Below are 17,797 nucleotides of genomic sequence, written 5' to 3'. Positions count from 1 at the left end.
GAAACATATTCGAAAGCTCGAAAATACGCTTTCTCGCATTCCGACTAATTTCAGTGCTCTCGACTGGCATTTTAATTTGAATGATATAAATGCTAAATTCTTTGGCCGAAGTGCGAAATTGAACTTTGAACGTTGGCGTAAATCCATGTTCAACTATCTCCTCAGATGCACCAAACCATGTTATTTGAAATGCAGATTAGTATTGTCTGATGTGGTTCAGAAAATCCTTTCACTGGAAGGAAATGCCTTCCAGAAGATCTATAAGAAGTTAAGAAGGAGCTGGTAGTGTTAGCAATCTTACCTTACCACCTGAGCAGTGCATGCCATTAGTTTCATTTGGAGATTTTGGGAAAGTATCATCTCACTTCTTGAGACTCCATCTGACATGCTGCAGCATGCGTTTGCTGATTTTGGGAAAGTCTCATCTCCCTTCTGCATTGAGACTCCATCTAACGTGCGGCAGTATCCCTTTGCTGAGCTTGAGAAAGTCTCATTTCGCTTCTTTCTTGAGATTGAATTTGACGTTCTGCAGCATGCATTTACTGATCTTGTGAAAGTCTAATCTCCCTTCTCCCTTGAGACTCCATTTGACGTGCTGCAGCATGCGTTTGCTGATCTTGAGAAATTCCCATCTCCTTTCTCTTTTGAGACGCTCGCCTTTGGTTTTTTACAACCCTCCTTGCTTTATCATTGTTTCTGGAGAGATTACAACTTTTCTTTGGTGGTATCTTTCAATATTGTAAACAAAAAATTATGTATGAACATAGAAAAAAATATACATTAATCTCTATTTCTTTAAGCAGTTGTATGTATATAGTATAAACAATATTAGAGTCTTATCAAAAGTGAAAGAATAAAAGTAGAGCAATTAATGAAAGAATATTAGTGAAACAATACTATAGCGTTATCAAAAGTTAAACAATATTATTCCGCTGGAAAAAGTCGCAAGGGTCCTATAAGGCCCTTCCCCGAGTAATATAAAATCTTCATGCCAAATTTGGTAATATACCGCTGAAAAAAATCGAAAGGACCGTATAGTGGGAGCTATAGCCCCCTATATAGGCAAGGGCCAAAGTTAGAGACCCCCCGAACCTTCCCCAACTAATGAAAAACCTTCGCGCCAAATTTGGTACAGATTGATCCAGTGGTTTGGCCGTGCATAAAGGAAACACACACACACACACAGTAAATTTTATAATATATCAGATACCAACGTTATAATTCTTTACTTGAGTTGACCTAGGATATAAATCATATAATACATAGTTTACGTTTTTCTAAAGATGTTTCTTTTTTAACAAAATATACCAGTATTTTGTCTCTTTACTAGAGCTTATATTGGGAATACATTAAGTAATGTATAACTTTTTTCTAACTAGGTTTTTTTTTATAACGATACCACATTTATTTGTCAATATTTTACGAAAGTTTCCTTTTCTTCCTTGTGGTAAGAACAACTGTGAAAACAAGGCAACGATAGAGATTCAGCTCGGTTGGTGTATATACTATAAATATTAGTGAAACAACAATTTTTCTAATCAAGGATTGTATACCTAAATTTTAAAACAATTTTCCTTTGAGAGACTTGAACATTTACAGCAGCAACAGAATTATCTACATGATAGTAATTGAACACATTGTTTCATCATCCTCATCCTCAAAACCTACCTTCATTATTATAATTATTACTCTAATCATCTTCATCGACAGCATAAGCATCATTAATGCCATCATTTTTTTTCAATTCATAAAATACATGAAATTTGGTATCAATTATTTTCCTTTCTTGATTTCCCTCTTTCTGTCACACTGGATGAAGAGACCAGAGGCTGTCATGACAAAGATAAAAGGTAGAGAGAGAGAGAGAGAGAGAGAGAGAGTAAGTGAGAGAGAGAAGAGAGAGAGAGAGAGTAAGTGAGAGAGAGAAGAGAGAGAGAGAGTAAGAGAGAAGTATTATAAAATAGGAGATTAAACAAATACATAAGTGAAATATTGACTGTGGGAGTTCCGTGGCTTGTAAGACATAAGTAAACATGAAAATAGGTGAGAAATAAGTGTGAGAGGAAGAGATGGAGCAAGTGTGAGGAAAGATACAAAATTGAAACATACATAAATTTCTACAATGAGGACAGAGAGCGAGAGAGAAAAAGAGAGAGAGAGAGAGAGAGAGAGAGAGAGAGAGAGAATTAAAGAGGAAATGTGATAAGGTTAGTAGTATATAAAATGAGTGAACGATGGAGAAAATGAAAGACATACGAAGAGACAGAAATTCGTATATGACATAGTGAGTAGGAGGTACTGGAAAATGAAATAAATTGAATTGAAGAAGTATTTGATTTAGAGAAAAATACGGGAAAATATACTAGTGGTAAAAAAAAGACGAGAAAAATAATGAAGTGTTTACATTTATAGAACAACGTCTTATTGCAAATAATGAGTAGAATGTGCAGATATACAATCGAATATTTGCTTATATATACATACCTACATATACACACACATATATATATATATATATATATATATATATATATATATATTTATATATATATCTGTGTGAGTATGTGTGCGTGTGTAAACAAGAGAGACTAGATTGAGCGAATGCGCTTTTTTGCATAATATTACAACTGTTTCGTTTCCACTTTACAGATGTTTACCAAAATATTATTATATAATATATTGAACACATTAGATATATTACATTACATCAGGATTATTTCAGCAACACTGACGATTGAAGACTGTTTCTTCATTTCCCATTCTCTTGACCAGCTGAACTGTTAACGATATAATGATCGTTTTTTTTATTGTGTTATGCTAATGAAGTAATTCTAATAGAATCAACGTGAAGTACATATTCTATGGGATATGGTTTTTGCGTTTACGCCTAAGTGGACTTCGCTTCTCAGTGTTGCTGAAATAATATCAATACAATGTAATATATTTAATGTTTTTAATATATTTTGTAATATTTCGTCAACTATCTGCTGGGAGTGAAGAAAATTTGTATAAGCAAAAAAGCGTATTTGCTCAATCCAATCTCTCTTGTTTACACTTTATATATATATACGCTTCGGATATTCATGGTCTTATCCTATGTATCTTCAGTAATACTATCGGTTTTTGTTGTAAAACTACACCTCGTAACCAATAAAGAAAACTACAAGGTCTGAATCCAAATTGTATCTATGTATGTGTGTGTGTGTGTGTGTGTGTGTGTTCTTTTTTTTTTATTTTACCTGTTTCAATCATATGACTGCGGCCTGGGATTTATTTCTTTTTAAAGCCTAGTACTTATTCTATCAGTCTCGTTTTCCGAACTACTATGATATGGGGACATAATTGTTTGTGCATTTACACTTTCGGCTGCCTTAGAAAATAAGACACGTTAAGTTGGATGAGAAATCAATCCGTTATAATATATATTTCACTACATTATATCTTGCATGTTAATTTTTGCAGAACAATAAATCGATCCGTTAGTTTGGGAATTTGTAAAACTCTCATTGGGAGATCGCTGACTCATATTCTGTCATCAGAAGGGATAGTAACATACAGCTCTTGATAGTATGCACAAATTCAAACAGAAAGAAATTAGTCAGTCTGATTTGTGTAAATTTCGGGAAATGTTAATTAATAATATAAACACATTACAGTGCGTATCTGAAGACAGTTTCAAACGTAAGGTAAATCTTATTATAGCGGGTTTTAAGAAACACTGAATTTACTAACACTACGAAATGTAAACACCAGCAAAAAAGCCGCACACTTATAGAGGATGTCTAAAATCAATTATGTGTTGCTTCGTTATTTACACTGTTATCGATTTTGTTTAACTTCCACCATCACTGTACAAACATGATTTAGCAAGCTTATAATCAAGGACGTTCCAATGATGAACATACCATTTTGTGAACATTGAAATATATTATAAAGAGCTGTGTTACTATTCCTTCCAAGGATATAATATGAGTCAGCAATTTCCATCGCAAGTCTAACAAAACACAAAACGGCTAGTAGTGTATAAGTATCATTTCTGAGTTATTCACGCATTGTATCTAATATTGTAAAAGCTCGAAATATTAATAGATAAGGAGCGTTCCAAAATGAATTAGGCGTGTTATACTTTTTGCCTCAAGCGACAAATTTTCCATGCCAAACTTCGGTGAAAATGGTTTTCCACGTGTCAATCAATATGTCCCTAACTTATATGAACTGATTGAAATGATTGTTTATTCAATGTGGAGGCACATGGCCTAGTGGTTAGAGCAGCGGACACGCGGTCGAGGGATTGGGGGTTCGAATCTCAGACCGGACGATGTGTGTGTTTATGAGCGAAGCACCTAAGCTCCACGCGGCTCCGGCAGAAGGTAATGCCGAACTTCTGCTGACTCTTTCGCCACAACTTTCTCTCATTCTTTCCTCCTGCAACTTACAGCTCACCTGCGACGGACCGGCGTCCCGTCCAGGTGAGGAACCTATACGCCAAGAAACCGGGAAACCGACCCTTATGAGCCACGCATGGCTCGAGAAGGAATTTTTTTTTTTTTAAATTGTGTATTCAATGAGCCCTTCCCTTTAGAAGACGGTACAAGGGAATTAGAGAATATATTACTGTAACATCTAATAGGTCAAGCGATCACCTGGAAGCTCCCTGTTGGGTTGGTTACTTTTGTTGAAGTTATGACTGTTAATTCTTTTATCGATTCCGAAAAGGAAAAGGTAAACTCTATAATACTGAGATTACAAATATTGTCTGACATTTATTTCAATGTCCCATCATGTCTACCGCACCTTTAGACTAAGTACTATATTGGTCGTTATAGGTATAAGTCCATAGGCTGACCAATAAACTCTCATGGAGCTACAGTGCTTGGATCCCATTGGTGAAAAAGCTTTCATCCGCTTGGTTAAAAAAAATCATAATAGCAGATATGACGTCATCATCACTGCGATATTTGTCTCCGACTAGGTGTTTTTATTTTTCGTACTATGGAACAAATGATAATCAGATGGGGTCAATTCAGGAAAATCGGAGATTTTCAGCGCCAACTCACGTATTAGTTTATACTATTGAGGTAATCAGAATAGCACTATCTTTATGAGAACCATAATATATATTTATTCATCTCTCTACCTTTTTCCTCACTCTCTCCTTCTTTGTACACAACATATACGTATGTATATATATATATATATGTGTGTGTGTGTGTGTGTGTGTGTGTGTGTGGAGGCGCAATGGCCTAGTGGTTAGGGCAGCGGACTCGCGGTCGTAGGATCGCGATTTCGATTCCCAGACCGGGCGTTGCGAGTGTTTATTGAGCCAAAACACCTAAAAGCTCCACGAGGCTCCGGCAGGGGGTGGTGATCCCTGCTGTACTCTTTCACCACTCTTTCTCCCACTCTTTCTTCTGTTGGCCTGCTCGCTTAGCCAGCGGGGTGGCGTCATTCGAAGGCTAAAACAATGCGAACGCATTGTGACCAGCGATGTGTAACTACATCTGATGGACTGGTCGGTCACGTGATGGTGATGGTGATATATATATATTACGGAGATGTACTCGCATAGCAAGTAATTTGATCTGAGATCGTGTGCTGAAACGAAAACAATTGCAGCGTGGAAGGTGTTTATAAGCCATTTAAGAAACACACAAAAGCCGTTCGATTCACTCCAACATTTAAGTTTAATTTGTCAAAATATTTTCGTCGCTAAAATCCGCGACCTGTTCACTGACAAAGTCCGTGCTGCATCTAAGAAAGTAACAGTTAGTTCGTCATATATATGTACGTATGTATGTGTGTATGTATGCATACATGTGTGTATGTATGTACGTATGCATGTACGCACATACGCCTGTGTATGCATGTATGTATGTATGTATGTATGTATGTATGTATGTATGTATGTATGTATGTATGTATGTATGTATGTGTGTGTATAAGCACGCACATACACTCTATAAAACATAAAGTTATAAACCTGTAGCGATGGATGGATGTAGAGTGACCACTCATCACAACGCTATCAAATTTCAACTCCCTACGGCCGAGGCTAGAAAGTGAATTTATGACGCTTGCTCACAAGAACTATACCCTAAAATCTATTATCAGATTTTTATCTCTATATCACAGAACTAATGTTTTACTATTGTTCGTATGTATGTATGTGCGTATGTATGTATGTATGTATGTATGTATGTATGTATGTATGTATGTATGTATGTATGTATGTATGTGTGTATGTACATACGTACGCATGTGCGTATGTATGTATACGCGCTCGTATGCATATATATATATATATATATATAATATATATATATATATGTATATATACACACACATTAAGAAGGTTGTTTGCCATGACTGTACAGAGATTGACCATTGGTTTCGCATTTATAAAGTGCTTAGCTGTATAAGTGACTCGTCATAGTCGAAACCAATAGTCACTGACCGGCCATAACAAATAACCGTCTAAATATTACTTCATCCTTTAGTGTATGCTTCTTTTCGGATATCAACTACTGCTTATATATATATATATTATATATATATATATATATAATATATATATATATATATAACAAAATTAGAAAATGGAGAAACATACTTAAATCAATAAAACATCAACTATGAGATGATACCCAATCAATATTTTATTACACCATTACATATCAGTAAAGGCATTATACAAAATATACAGTAAATGTAAATAGACTATGTAAAGAGATATAAGTATAAAATTTCAAATATAATATGCAATTAAATCATAACTGACAGCTGTTTCGGCAGCAAGGGCAGTCATACCTCATTTAACCTATAAGCCATAAAGGCAGGTATAAATGAGGCATTAACAAGGATGCCGCACGGCCTCTTCAGAGAATTAAATTTGTTATAATTGTGAAAAAATTATTTTTCTATATACATATAAATATAAAAATATAAAAATGTAAAATATAAAAACTTATGCATAAACTTCATAAAGCTACACTTATATAATATAATACTCATAGGTACAATAATGCAAGGTAAACAAAACAAAATAAAACAAAATATATATCAGTGTATATATTAATATTAATAAGCACAGTTATTATACATATTTGGCTAATTGTTTTAACCCTATTATATTAAATAAGTCTTTAATTTTTGCTAGAAAACACACTAAATTAAGTATGGGGGAGATTAAGGTTATGTTAACAGCCAGGAAAACTTTAATAGAGTTTGATAATAAACTTTGGGCTAGAAAGGACACACCCAACTTGTTCGATATCACAATGGGATCGCCGGACTCGGCGGAAGTGACTGATCTAGTTGGGATGTATCTATTAGATAACTTTAGTAGGGAATTCCCTGAATTAAAAGGTGGATTATACAGGGATGACGCCTTATTTTGTGTTAAGAATACATCTAATAGGAGATTAGATCTTCTGAAAAAAGAATAAATAAATTTTTTAAAAGTTTCGGCCTATCCATTATCATTGAAAGTGAAAATTATTCTGCTAATTATTTAGATGTTAATTGTAACATTACTAATGGATTACATGAACCTTATATTAAACCTAATTCTAACCTAATATATATTAACCGTTCAAGTAATCACCCCCCTCAAATTAAAAATGCACTAGTGCGTAGCATTAGTCAGAGAACTTCTAGTTTATCCTCTAACGAGGAAATTTTTAACAAGCATTGTGATAGATATAATACAGCATTACTTAAGGCAGGATACAAAAGTAAGATATGGTTTATACCTAAGGGGAACCCTCCTAATGGAGGTGGAACTATTAGGAACAACACCAATAGATTTAGGATAAACAATAATAAACATAAGAATAGAAAAAATAGAATATATGATAACACCTATAATAATAGTAGAGGTGATGTTAACCTCGGAAAGGTGAACGGTAGCTTAAATAGATCTGAGCAAACGGGTAATAGTAGTAATATTAATAATAATATACATATTAAAACTTATGGCAGACATGATAATGGTAAAGTTTACTTGCGTAATAATCATGAGAATATTGATATAGATAGATATAACAATGACAGTGGTAAGAATAGTAAACTTATGGGTTGGTCTAGGAATAGGATTTTTACAAATAACAATAATTCGATAGGCAATCCTAATTCTGATAAGGATACACTCTGGCTGATTATCCCATATGCAATGCAGATTAAAACAAACATAGTGAGAGCTTTGCATAATGTTATATTTAGGCATTTTGGTAAGGATAAGAATAAATTTAGTCCTTTAATTAACAACAGTACTGTTAGAGTGGGATATAGCATTACTCATAATCTAGCCACCATTATCTCCTCTTTTAATAACAGGAAACTGGATTACTTCTATAAGAATAGAAAATTGAATTTAGACAATAGAAATTTGCCCCTCTTTAATAATAATAGGAATAGAAACTTTCTTGGAACTAATGTGAACAACCCCCTTACTAATTATGAGTGCACCGTACCTGCTAGGGATAATATAAATGTAATAGATGATACTACTACTACTAATACTAGTACTAGTGATAGGAATATAGCCAATAATGTGAAATTAACTCATTCGTTGATTTTGGGTTTGGATGATGATAACAATTGTAACACTTATAATGTGAATGGTGGTACAGGGGTGGGGACCAATCTTAGATTACCTCATTCTGTTAATCTTTGTAATTTCAGAAACAGAAATAAATGTGTGTTTGGTAATCAATGCCTCAGGAAGGAGGTAGTTTACCAATGCACTGTAGATACACAATTGAGTACTAGGGTGTACATCGGGGCAACTATGAATAGCATAAAACAGAGATTGAATTATCACAGATATACTTTTAGAAATAAAAATAGAATGTACTCCACAGGGCTAAGTGCATACATCTGGGAACTTAAAAGTAAGAACTTAGATTTTAGATTAAACTGGAAAATACTAATGGAAAAAATAAAAAATGCTCTCTATGTATTAATGAAATTTTTTTCATTATTAAAGCGGGTAGGCAAATTATTAACAACATAAATGAAAAAAACTTTTTTTGCATTTATAGACTACCGTTCACCTTTTCTAGATTCAAATAGAACTTAGCACTTCTACTATTAATAATTTTTTAACTCCCTTCTATAACTAACTATACCAGTGGTCTTCTATAATTCTAAAGTATGCAACTTATAAATTTATAATTTTATAATTTTATAGCTACATTTGTATAATACTAATGGATGTGTCTAGTATTAATTGTTTCTTGTTTTTATATGTGGGTTTTTGTCTTGTTTTTAAGGGAAATGCAATATGACATGAAATAACATATTCATTTTGGTATTTGCCTTGTAATATGTGATTTTTGAAGTTTTATAATATTGCATAGTGTATATGTATATCTTGGTTAGATACCTAGCTCTAGATAATGTAATGCTATTGTGTAATATGTAATATATGTGAGCCTTTTATGAGTTTGGTTTGTTTAGGTTGAGAATCTAGGTTTTTTGTATGTGTTTATTTGGCAGGTTTATATTGTATATTTGGTCTTCCTTTGTACTCACCTTAATTTGTATCTTATGCTATTTACTAATAAAACTTTTTCATTTACAAACATTTGGCTTTATAAATATTACCAGCCTTATATATTTAGTTTATATCTATTGTCTTCTGGATCTGTACTTTAAATTATCCTTCCATACATGTTAACTTTCATCAATATAATATATATATTCACTTTATTTTTTATTTTATTGTAATGGTATCTATCTCTGCATTTAGTCTTCTAATTATTTATTTATTTGCTTATTTAAGTGTAAATTTATACATACATATCAAGTCATCTAATTTGTTATCTATTTATTTTTTACTTACTTACTTATACAAGTGTAGTTTTATACATACATATCTATCATTTATTTTAATTTTAATAATATGTGAATACATATATACTGGTTTGTACTTATAATATGTGTGTAACCGTAATTATTCCTTCTTATTTAGTTTATCACATTTTATCTTAAGTATTTATAATATATATATTTTTAAAAATTGCTGTGATGTTCTTATATACGATTGCATTAGTACTTCCCCATGTTGATATTATTTAATGCCTAATCTGGTATATTATGGCATTGAATTTATTAAGTAAAAAAGAGATATATTTATAATATATAAATTAATATATATTTTATAACTTAGCGTACTTGGAATCATAACAAACTTACGGTAAATCTAATAACCGGTATGTTTACTATGCAATAAACCGGTGTTATAAATTTTAAGTTACCCTATGATATAGTATCTGACATCGTAACATACTGTTATTTAAGAATATATATTTCTTTAAAATAAATATTTTATGGAAATGCATGAGTAGATCTTTTCTGTTATTTGAGGCATAGTTATAATTTTGAAAGACTAAATGGCAGCATAGTTGCTCCCCTTTTTTGTTTATCTATGTGCTAGTTGTTGCTTGTGGTTATGTATGTGTATAAGTGTATGTGTGTGTGTATACATATAATTATGTATGTATGTACGATGGATCTGTGGATGCGCGTGTGAATATTGGCGTTCCTTGACTAACTAACCGTAAAATTTCTTTTGTGATTTAAATTTCAAACTACTAGCCAATCGAATTAATCTAAATAATCATTACCTAGTGGTCAGAATTTCTAAACTCATAGTTATTTCGATCTTGAAAGGATGGACTTGGTGCTAACATAACTGTATCTATTATTATTATTATTATTATTATTATTATTATTATTATTATTATTATTATTATTATTATTAATATTAATAGTAATTTTTATTGACTTTTATAGCTTTATAATTTTATGAACTGAACCATGGTTTTAATTATTATTTTTCATCTCCCTATGTGTTAGTTTTTTTAAAACTATTAGCCAAATATGTATAATAACTGTGCTTATTAATATTAATATATACACTGATATATATTTTGTTTTATTTTGTTTTGTTTACCTTGCATTATTGTACCTATGAGTATTATATTATATAAGTGTAGCATTATGAAGTTTATGCATAAGTTTTTATATTTTACATTTTTATATTTTTATATTTATATGTATATGGAAAAATAATTTTTTCACAATTATAACAAATTTAATTCTCTGAAGAGGCCGTGGGGCATCCTTGTTAATGCCTCATTTATACCTGCCTTTATGGCTTATAGGTTAAATGAGGTATGACTGCCCTTGCTGCCGAAACAGCTGTCAGTTATGATTTAATTACATATTATATTTGAAATGTTATACTTATATCTCTTTGTCTATTTACATTTACTGTATATTTTGTATAATGCCTTTACTGATATGTAATGGTGTAATAAAATATTGATTGGGTATCATCTGATAGTTGATGTTTTATTGATTTAAGTATGTTTCTCCATTTTCTAATTTTGTAGTATTAATTTACGGTAATATTATTACCTTTACCCATATAATACAATAGATGAACTGATTGTTTGGCAATTTTTAACATCTATGTATTAGTCTTGTTGGGTACCTATCTAGCAGTATATTGGATATATGTTATCCCATGGTGGGTTGAATTTTCAACCCCTATCTCATTTTATAACCTATATATATATATATATATATATATATATATATATTATATATATATATATATATATATATATATTATATATATATATATATATATATATATTATATATATATATATATATATATATATATATATGCACACATGTATGTTGTATGTATGTATGTTTTTATTATGCATATATACGCTTATACTTACATACATATATACATACATGACGTAGATCGCCTCTACCTAAAACGAAAAGAAGGCGGCAGAGGCTTAACACCGTTACAAAATGCCTTTGAATGCTGTATCATATCCCTTTGGCAACATCTTTTTGACAAAGTGCATCCCTTGACCAAGTTCTCATAAATGAGGCTGATAATTATTTTAAGACGCGGAAGGCAGCTCCTTGAACAGCATTATTTGTACGAAAACCTTAAATACATGCCCAAAAAAGCCTCACGACTCTACCGCAACTTATCAGATGAAAGGATGAACCTATGTGAGCAGAAGACTATGCAAGGATGTGTTAGAAAGCTGCGAGATCATAGTAACATTGTTCATTAAAGCGGTCTACCATGTTCTAACCACCGGATTACTAACTACCACTTGGAAGGAACACGAAATATCAACCAAATACCTGATATACAAAAGAGATAGAGACGCAAGAAAAACAGTAAAATGTGACAACTGATGTAGAGTTGACACCGAAGATATCACCTACACTAAAAGCAGTTGTCTGAAAATGTCATCACGGTTTTATTTAACGATGAAAAATGATGTTGTAACTAAGACACTCTATAATGAAATCCGCCGGAACGATAACCCCGAGAACAAAGAAATAAGAACTTACAGTATGGTAGAAGCCATAGCCACTCATAATAAAAAGGAGCACTAGTGGCATGTCCCAGTCAAAACCTCGTTAAATGTAAGCACAACAGAACTGATATAATGATTTGAGATAGAGAAGAGAAACTGTGTACAGTTGTGGAAATTAGTTGACTGCCGGATGTTAACATAAAGCTGAAGGTCAGTGAAAAAGAGAATACCTGCGTTGAACTATTGAGAAATCTGCGGTTACTCTATCCAGATTACAAGTTTAAGTTTATACCTGAAATTATTGGGGCTCTAGGATATGTAACACTGCCTAATTACCAATCTTGAGAAATTAGGCTACTCAAAGCCACAAAGGAGAAATTTAATTCGAAGAGTACAGATCCAATCCAACACTGGAACTGTAAAAACTCTGTAAAACATTACAGAAGTTTATCATTTAAATATATGTATAAGCATTCTATATATGCAACTATATGCATGAGAATATATACATAAAACAAAACATACAAATTTGTACATATGCATACATACGTACGTACACATATGCATGCATACGTACATACGTACGTATGTACGTACAAAAGTACCTTGTTGTTGATGCTGAAATTCTAATGAAGAAGCCTTGGATCTAGGTTAGAAACCGGCTCTTTTTCTATTGGCAAGAACTCTTGAAATAAAACTGAATAATGACATACATACATGCATGCAAACATACATACACATGCACGAAACACACATTCATACGCACACACACACACACACACACACACACACACATGTAGAAGTGATTAAACGTCTATCTATCGAAATCTGATCAATCAATAGCAAGCGAACACCATTGGTAAGAAGCGAATGGAAAAGAACCTAGAAATTTAAGATTAAGAACTATCTAGGTTAGAAGCCTAATTAAATTATACGCTGAGTTCTTCAAAGAAATAGAACACATACTAAGATTGTTAATAGGAAGAATGGACATCAAAAACAGGATATTATCTTATTTACTCCTGGTGAATATCGTATAAAAAACATTGCAACAACAGATAGATGAAAAAAGGATAAACTTACGAAATGGAAATGAATGCGAAAGAGACAATACTAGTTGCAAGAAATTGCAGTTTCTCAAAATAAATATTACAGCTGTGGATTAATAAGGCGAACCAATACCAAAGCTAATATATTTGTGATATATGCAAGCAGAAAAAGAAATTGGAAATGTGAATCCAATGACAAAAGAAAGATTGAGCTAGACGGAAGTTTTTTTTTTTAAATATCAAATATACCAGCATAAAGAAACATGAATATCCGTTATCAATTTATTAGGTTTTGAGATTAGAACATGTAGAATACCTTTGAGGATATGAAACGAAACCAAGGATGAAGTAGTAAAAATTGAAAAACTGAAGAAAATTTTATTAGATACAATCAACAAGGAAATTTTTGGATTCTTAATATCTACGGATATTTATGTGTGAGAGTATATATTATTGAATGCTTATGTTCTAGTCACTCTGAAATTTATTAATTTACTTTTCTGCACTGGAAGTGTATACGCATTACTATGAGGGAGAAAGAGAGAGAGAAAAACAGACATGACAAAATGATGATGTCGTAAGAATCATCGAAGCTTTGAAGGAGTATTAGTCAATGTTAAAATTGAATAGTTTATCATACGAAAAGCATAATAAATCACTGAGAAAATCAAATTAATCTTTGTATATTGAATTTTATATACTTATCTACTTTTTTGCAGATCACTTGCTACAAACCATATTGAAAAGATCCCACCGTTTGCCTTCTCAAACTTGTCCAATCTGAAATCTCTGTAAGTTCTGTTCTGTTGTCAATATAATCGTATATATTTCTTCAACCTAATTGTGTCCTGCCATTTCATTAGGCCACCGAGAAAATTCTATACATATTTATCCATAAATCTGTCCATCAACTTATCTCTTTATCTATCTCTGTCTGTATATCTGCCTGTCTCTGTTGCCTGTTCATCAATAAGTTCATCATTCAAGCTAGGTATGTGTATATGTATTTTTATTTATGTGTGTGTGTAAGTGAGAGAGATAGACAGAGAGTGTGTGTGTGTGTATAAGCTAACTATATGCATATATTCTGGGTGTTTCTACTACATACTCTACCTTTTGGATGCCGAAAGACTGGGCATCTCAATTGAAAGAGCAGACAACATTGCGACAAAAGAACTTGGGTTCTCAAAGGTTTCCGCAAGGCGGGTCCCTCGCATTTTGATTCCTGAACAGAAACGCACCTGGTGCACTTTGTCCACGAGCAATCTAGAACTGTTTGAAGCCGATTAAGAGAATTTTCATGCTCGTTTCATTACTGTGAACGAAAGATAGCTTCATCACTACCAGCCTGAAACCAAAGAACAACCAAGACAATGAAAAGACACATCTTCTCCTACCCCAAAGGTGGGCAATGTCATTCCTTCAGCTGGCAAGGTCATGGCGTCTATATTGAAGGATTGTCAAGGTAACTTGCTGATCGATTACCTTGAAAAGGGTCACACCGTGACAAGGCTGTATTACTCTCAGCCACTGAAATGCCTCCGAGAAGCAATCAAAGAAAACAGGCTGGGAATGCTCACCAGAAGAGTCCTATTTCATCACGACAATACTCCAGCCCACACCTCAGTGGTTGCCATGGCAACAATTCGTGATTGTGGATGCGAACTTGTTCCCCATCAGCCTTATTCGCCAGACTTAGCTCCTTCGAACTTACATCAATTCCCCAAAATGAAAAAAGCCCTGGCTGGTCGCCATTTTGCCAGTGACAATGACGTCATGGATACTGTAGGATGTTCCTTGGAGTCTCAAACAAAAGAGTTATTTTACGTCTGGATAATCGTGCATTAGCACCGCTGGAGAAAGTGTTCAACCATCGAGGGGGACTATGTTGAAAAATAAATTATCAAAAGTCGTATACCATGTTTTGTTTTGTTGAGGCTCAAGACTTATCATACATCCCTCGTATATATCTATACATACATATATATACATACATGCATAAATATATATGTCTCTCTCTATATATATATGTATGTATGTATGTATATACATGTATATATATATATATATATATATATATATATATATATACATATATACATGTATATACATATATATATACACATGTATATACATATATATATATATATATATATATATATATCACGTGATCACGTGACCGACTAGACCATCAGATGTAGTTACATATCGCTGGTCACAATGCGTTCGCATTGTTTTAGCCTTCGAATGAGCAGGCCGACAGAAGAAAGAGTGGGAGAAAGAGTGGTGAAAGAGTACAGCAGAGATCACCACCCCCTGCCGGAGCCTCGTGGAGCTTTTTTAGGTGTTTTTGCTCAATAAACACTCACAACGTCCGGTCTGGGAATCGAAACCGCGATCCTGCGACCGCGAGTCCGCTGCCCTAACCACTAGGCCATTGCGCCTACACACACACACACACATATATATATATATATATATATTATATATATACAGGGTGCGATTGTCGTCAGTTTATATTTTTAATTTTGCGCATACACGTTGTTTTGATTTTGTCAACTAAACAGTGCAGTAGCGTTAGTTGCGCACCGCCTGTGAGAAAAACAGCACCATCATGCAATTTACTCAGCCAGGAATTTCGAAACGACATGCTGTACTGCTTGGCATTGGCACCAGAAGCTCCAATACGAACATTTCAGGGTGTTTGGGTGTCAACCTGAGGACAATACAGAGGGTTCGGAAAGAGTTGGATGAATCTAATGGTGATTACGAAGGCATGGCAGCTCGGATAACTAACTCTGATCATTCTGATGAGAAAAGAACTCCTAAATGTTTTGGTGAGACCAAGGTCATGATTGACAATCATCCTGCCAACTCAATCAGGTCCATCGCTGGCGTGTGTGGAAGTAAGGCCTTACGGCAGGGATACATGATTTCACAGGCACAAGGAAGAATATACATACATATATACACGTATATATATATATATTCACACACACACACACACACACACACACAATATATATATATATATATATATATATATTATATATATTATATATATATATATTATATATATATATATATACACACGTACATACAACCACTCATATAGTTATTATGTGTTTTTGTGTGTGTACGTGCGAAATTTATCTAACTTATTGGAACGTATATCTTCTAATTACTATAATATAAATCTAAGATATTACAATGATAAACGTTTTAAGTTCATATATTATTTTATTCTAAAATATGGATTTTTAATTTCTTATCATGAATCTCATCATTTTTCTATCAAATCGATTCTCTGACTCGAAAACAGTTTAACAAACAATTGCTCTAAGTTTGATTGAATTTTAGCAAGGAATATAATTAAACAAAATGTAATTGTTGATTATGATAATAAAAATGGAAATTTTGAATAAATATTTTTGTAGAATGGCAATCTAATATCAAAATGTTTGAAATACGAAAATTAAATTTATTTATCTGTTATTTTTTTTTTAGGTCATTAGCAAGAAATCGAATCAGTGAACTGCTTAATTTCACATTTGCAAATTTAACAAGCCTGAAACAGATGTAAGTAATTTTCTTTTTGTTTTCTTTACGCATATTGCATGCAATGCAATATTCGTTTTAAATCTACCGTTCTGCAATTTGAAATAACAATTGTTACAAAAAATAATGTTCAAGACAATATTATTAAAGACTGATTTTGGTTGATATAAAGCAATTATTGAAATAATCATTTATAATTTCATTATCAAAGAACAAGGGCCTGCGATCATATCGCTGATAACTCCTTCTGTTTGATCTTGAACGCATATATTTCAAACTATTTATGTTAATTGCCTTTATTCTTTTCAAATCAAAGTTGGGTTTTAGTTTTGTTACAGCGTGACATTCAAAACATATAATTTCAGTTGAAACTTTCCCGTTTGTAGTCTATTTTAAAAGGAATACTTATTCCACATTCTAATTCCTATCCAGCAATGAAATAATACTTGTTTAAATAATGCTTGTAAATATTGCCGTAGGTTTACGCCGGAACAAATTTTTCTAAATTCATACATATATTTAAAAGGAATTAAAGTTCTGCTCAAAGCAGAACTCTTATCAACACACACACACACACACACACACACACACACACACACACACACACACTCTCTCTCTCTCTCTCTTTCTCTCTTTCTCTCACACACACACATATTTACTCTTTTAGTCATTTCACTGCGGTCATGCTGGAGCACCGCCTTAAAGGGTTTTAGATGAAGAAATCTACCCCAGGGCTTATTCTTTATAAGTCTAGTACTTATTCTATCGATCTCTTTGGCCAAACAACTATATCACAACTCATGAGTCGCCACTTCATCCTTCGTGG

At 32.8% G+C, this 17,797-nt stretch overlaps 1 protein-coding gene across 1 annotated transcript in view; it reads left to right on the top strand.

The window, feature by feature from the left end:
* Positions 1-17,797, top strand: part of LOC115214450 (leucine-rich repeat-containing G-protein coupled receptor 5-like) — a 524,866-nt gene that overhangs the window by 154,271 nt on the left and 352,798 nt on the right. Inside the window, exons 8-9 of the mRNA XM_036504410.1 lie at positions 14,133-14,204; positions 16,921-16,992. Of these exons, the coding sequence (XP_036360303.1) occupies positions 14,133-14,204; positions 16,921-16,992 (144 nt within the window). The remainder of the gene's footprint in view (positions 1-14,132; positions 14,205-16,920; positions 16,993-17,797) is intronic.

The sequence above is a fragment of the Octopus sinensis genome, linkage group LG7, assembly GCF_006345805.1.
Source record: "Octopus sinensis linkage group LG7, ASM634580v1, whole genome shotgun sequence".
NCBI lineage: Eukaryota > Metazoa > Mollusca > Cephalopoda > Octopoda > Octopodidae > Octopus > Octopus sinensis.
The sequence above is the reverse complement of the archived record's forward strand: the minus strand, read 5'-3'. Positions and strand labels throughout refer to the sequence as shown.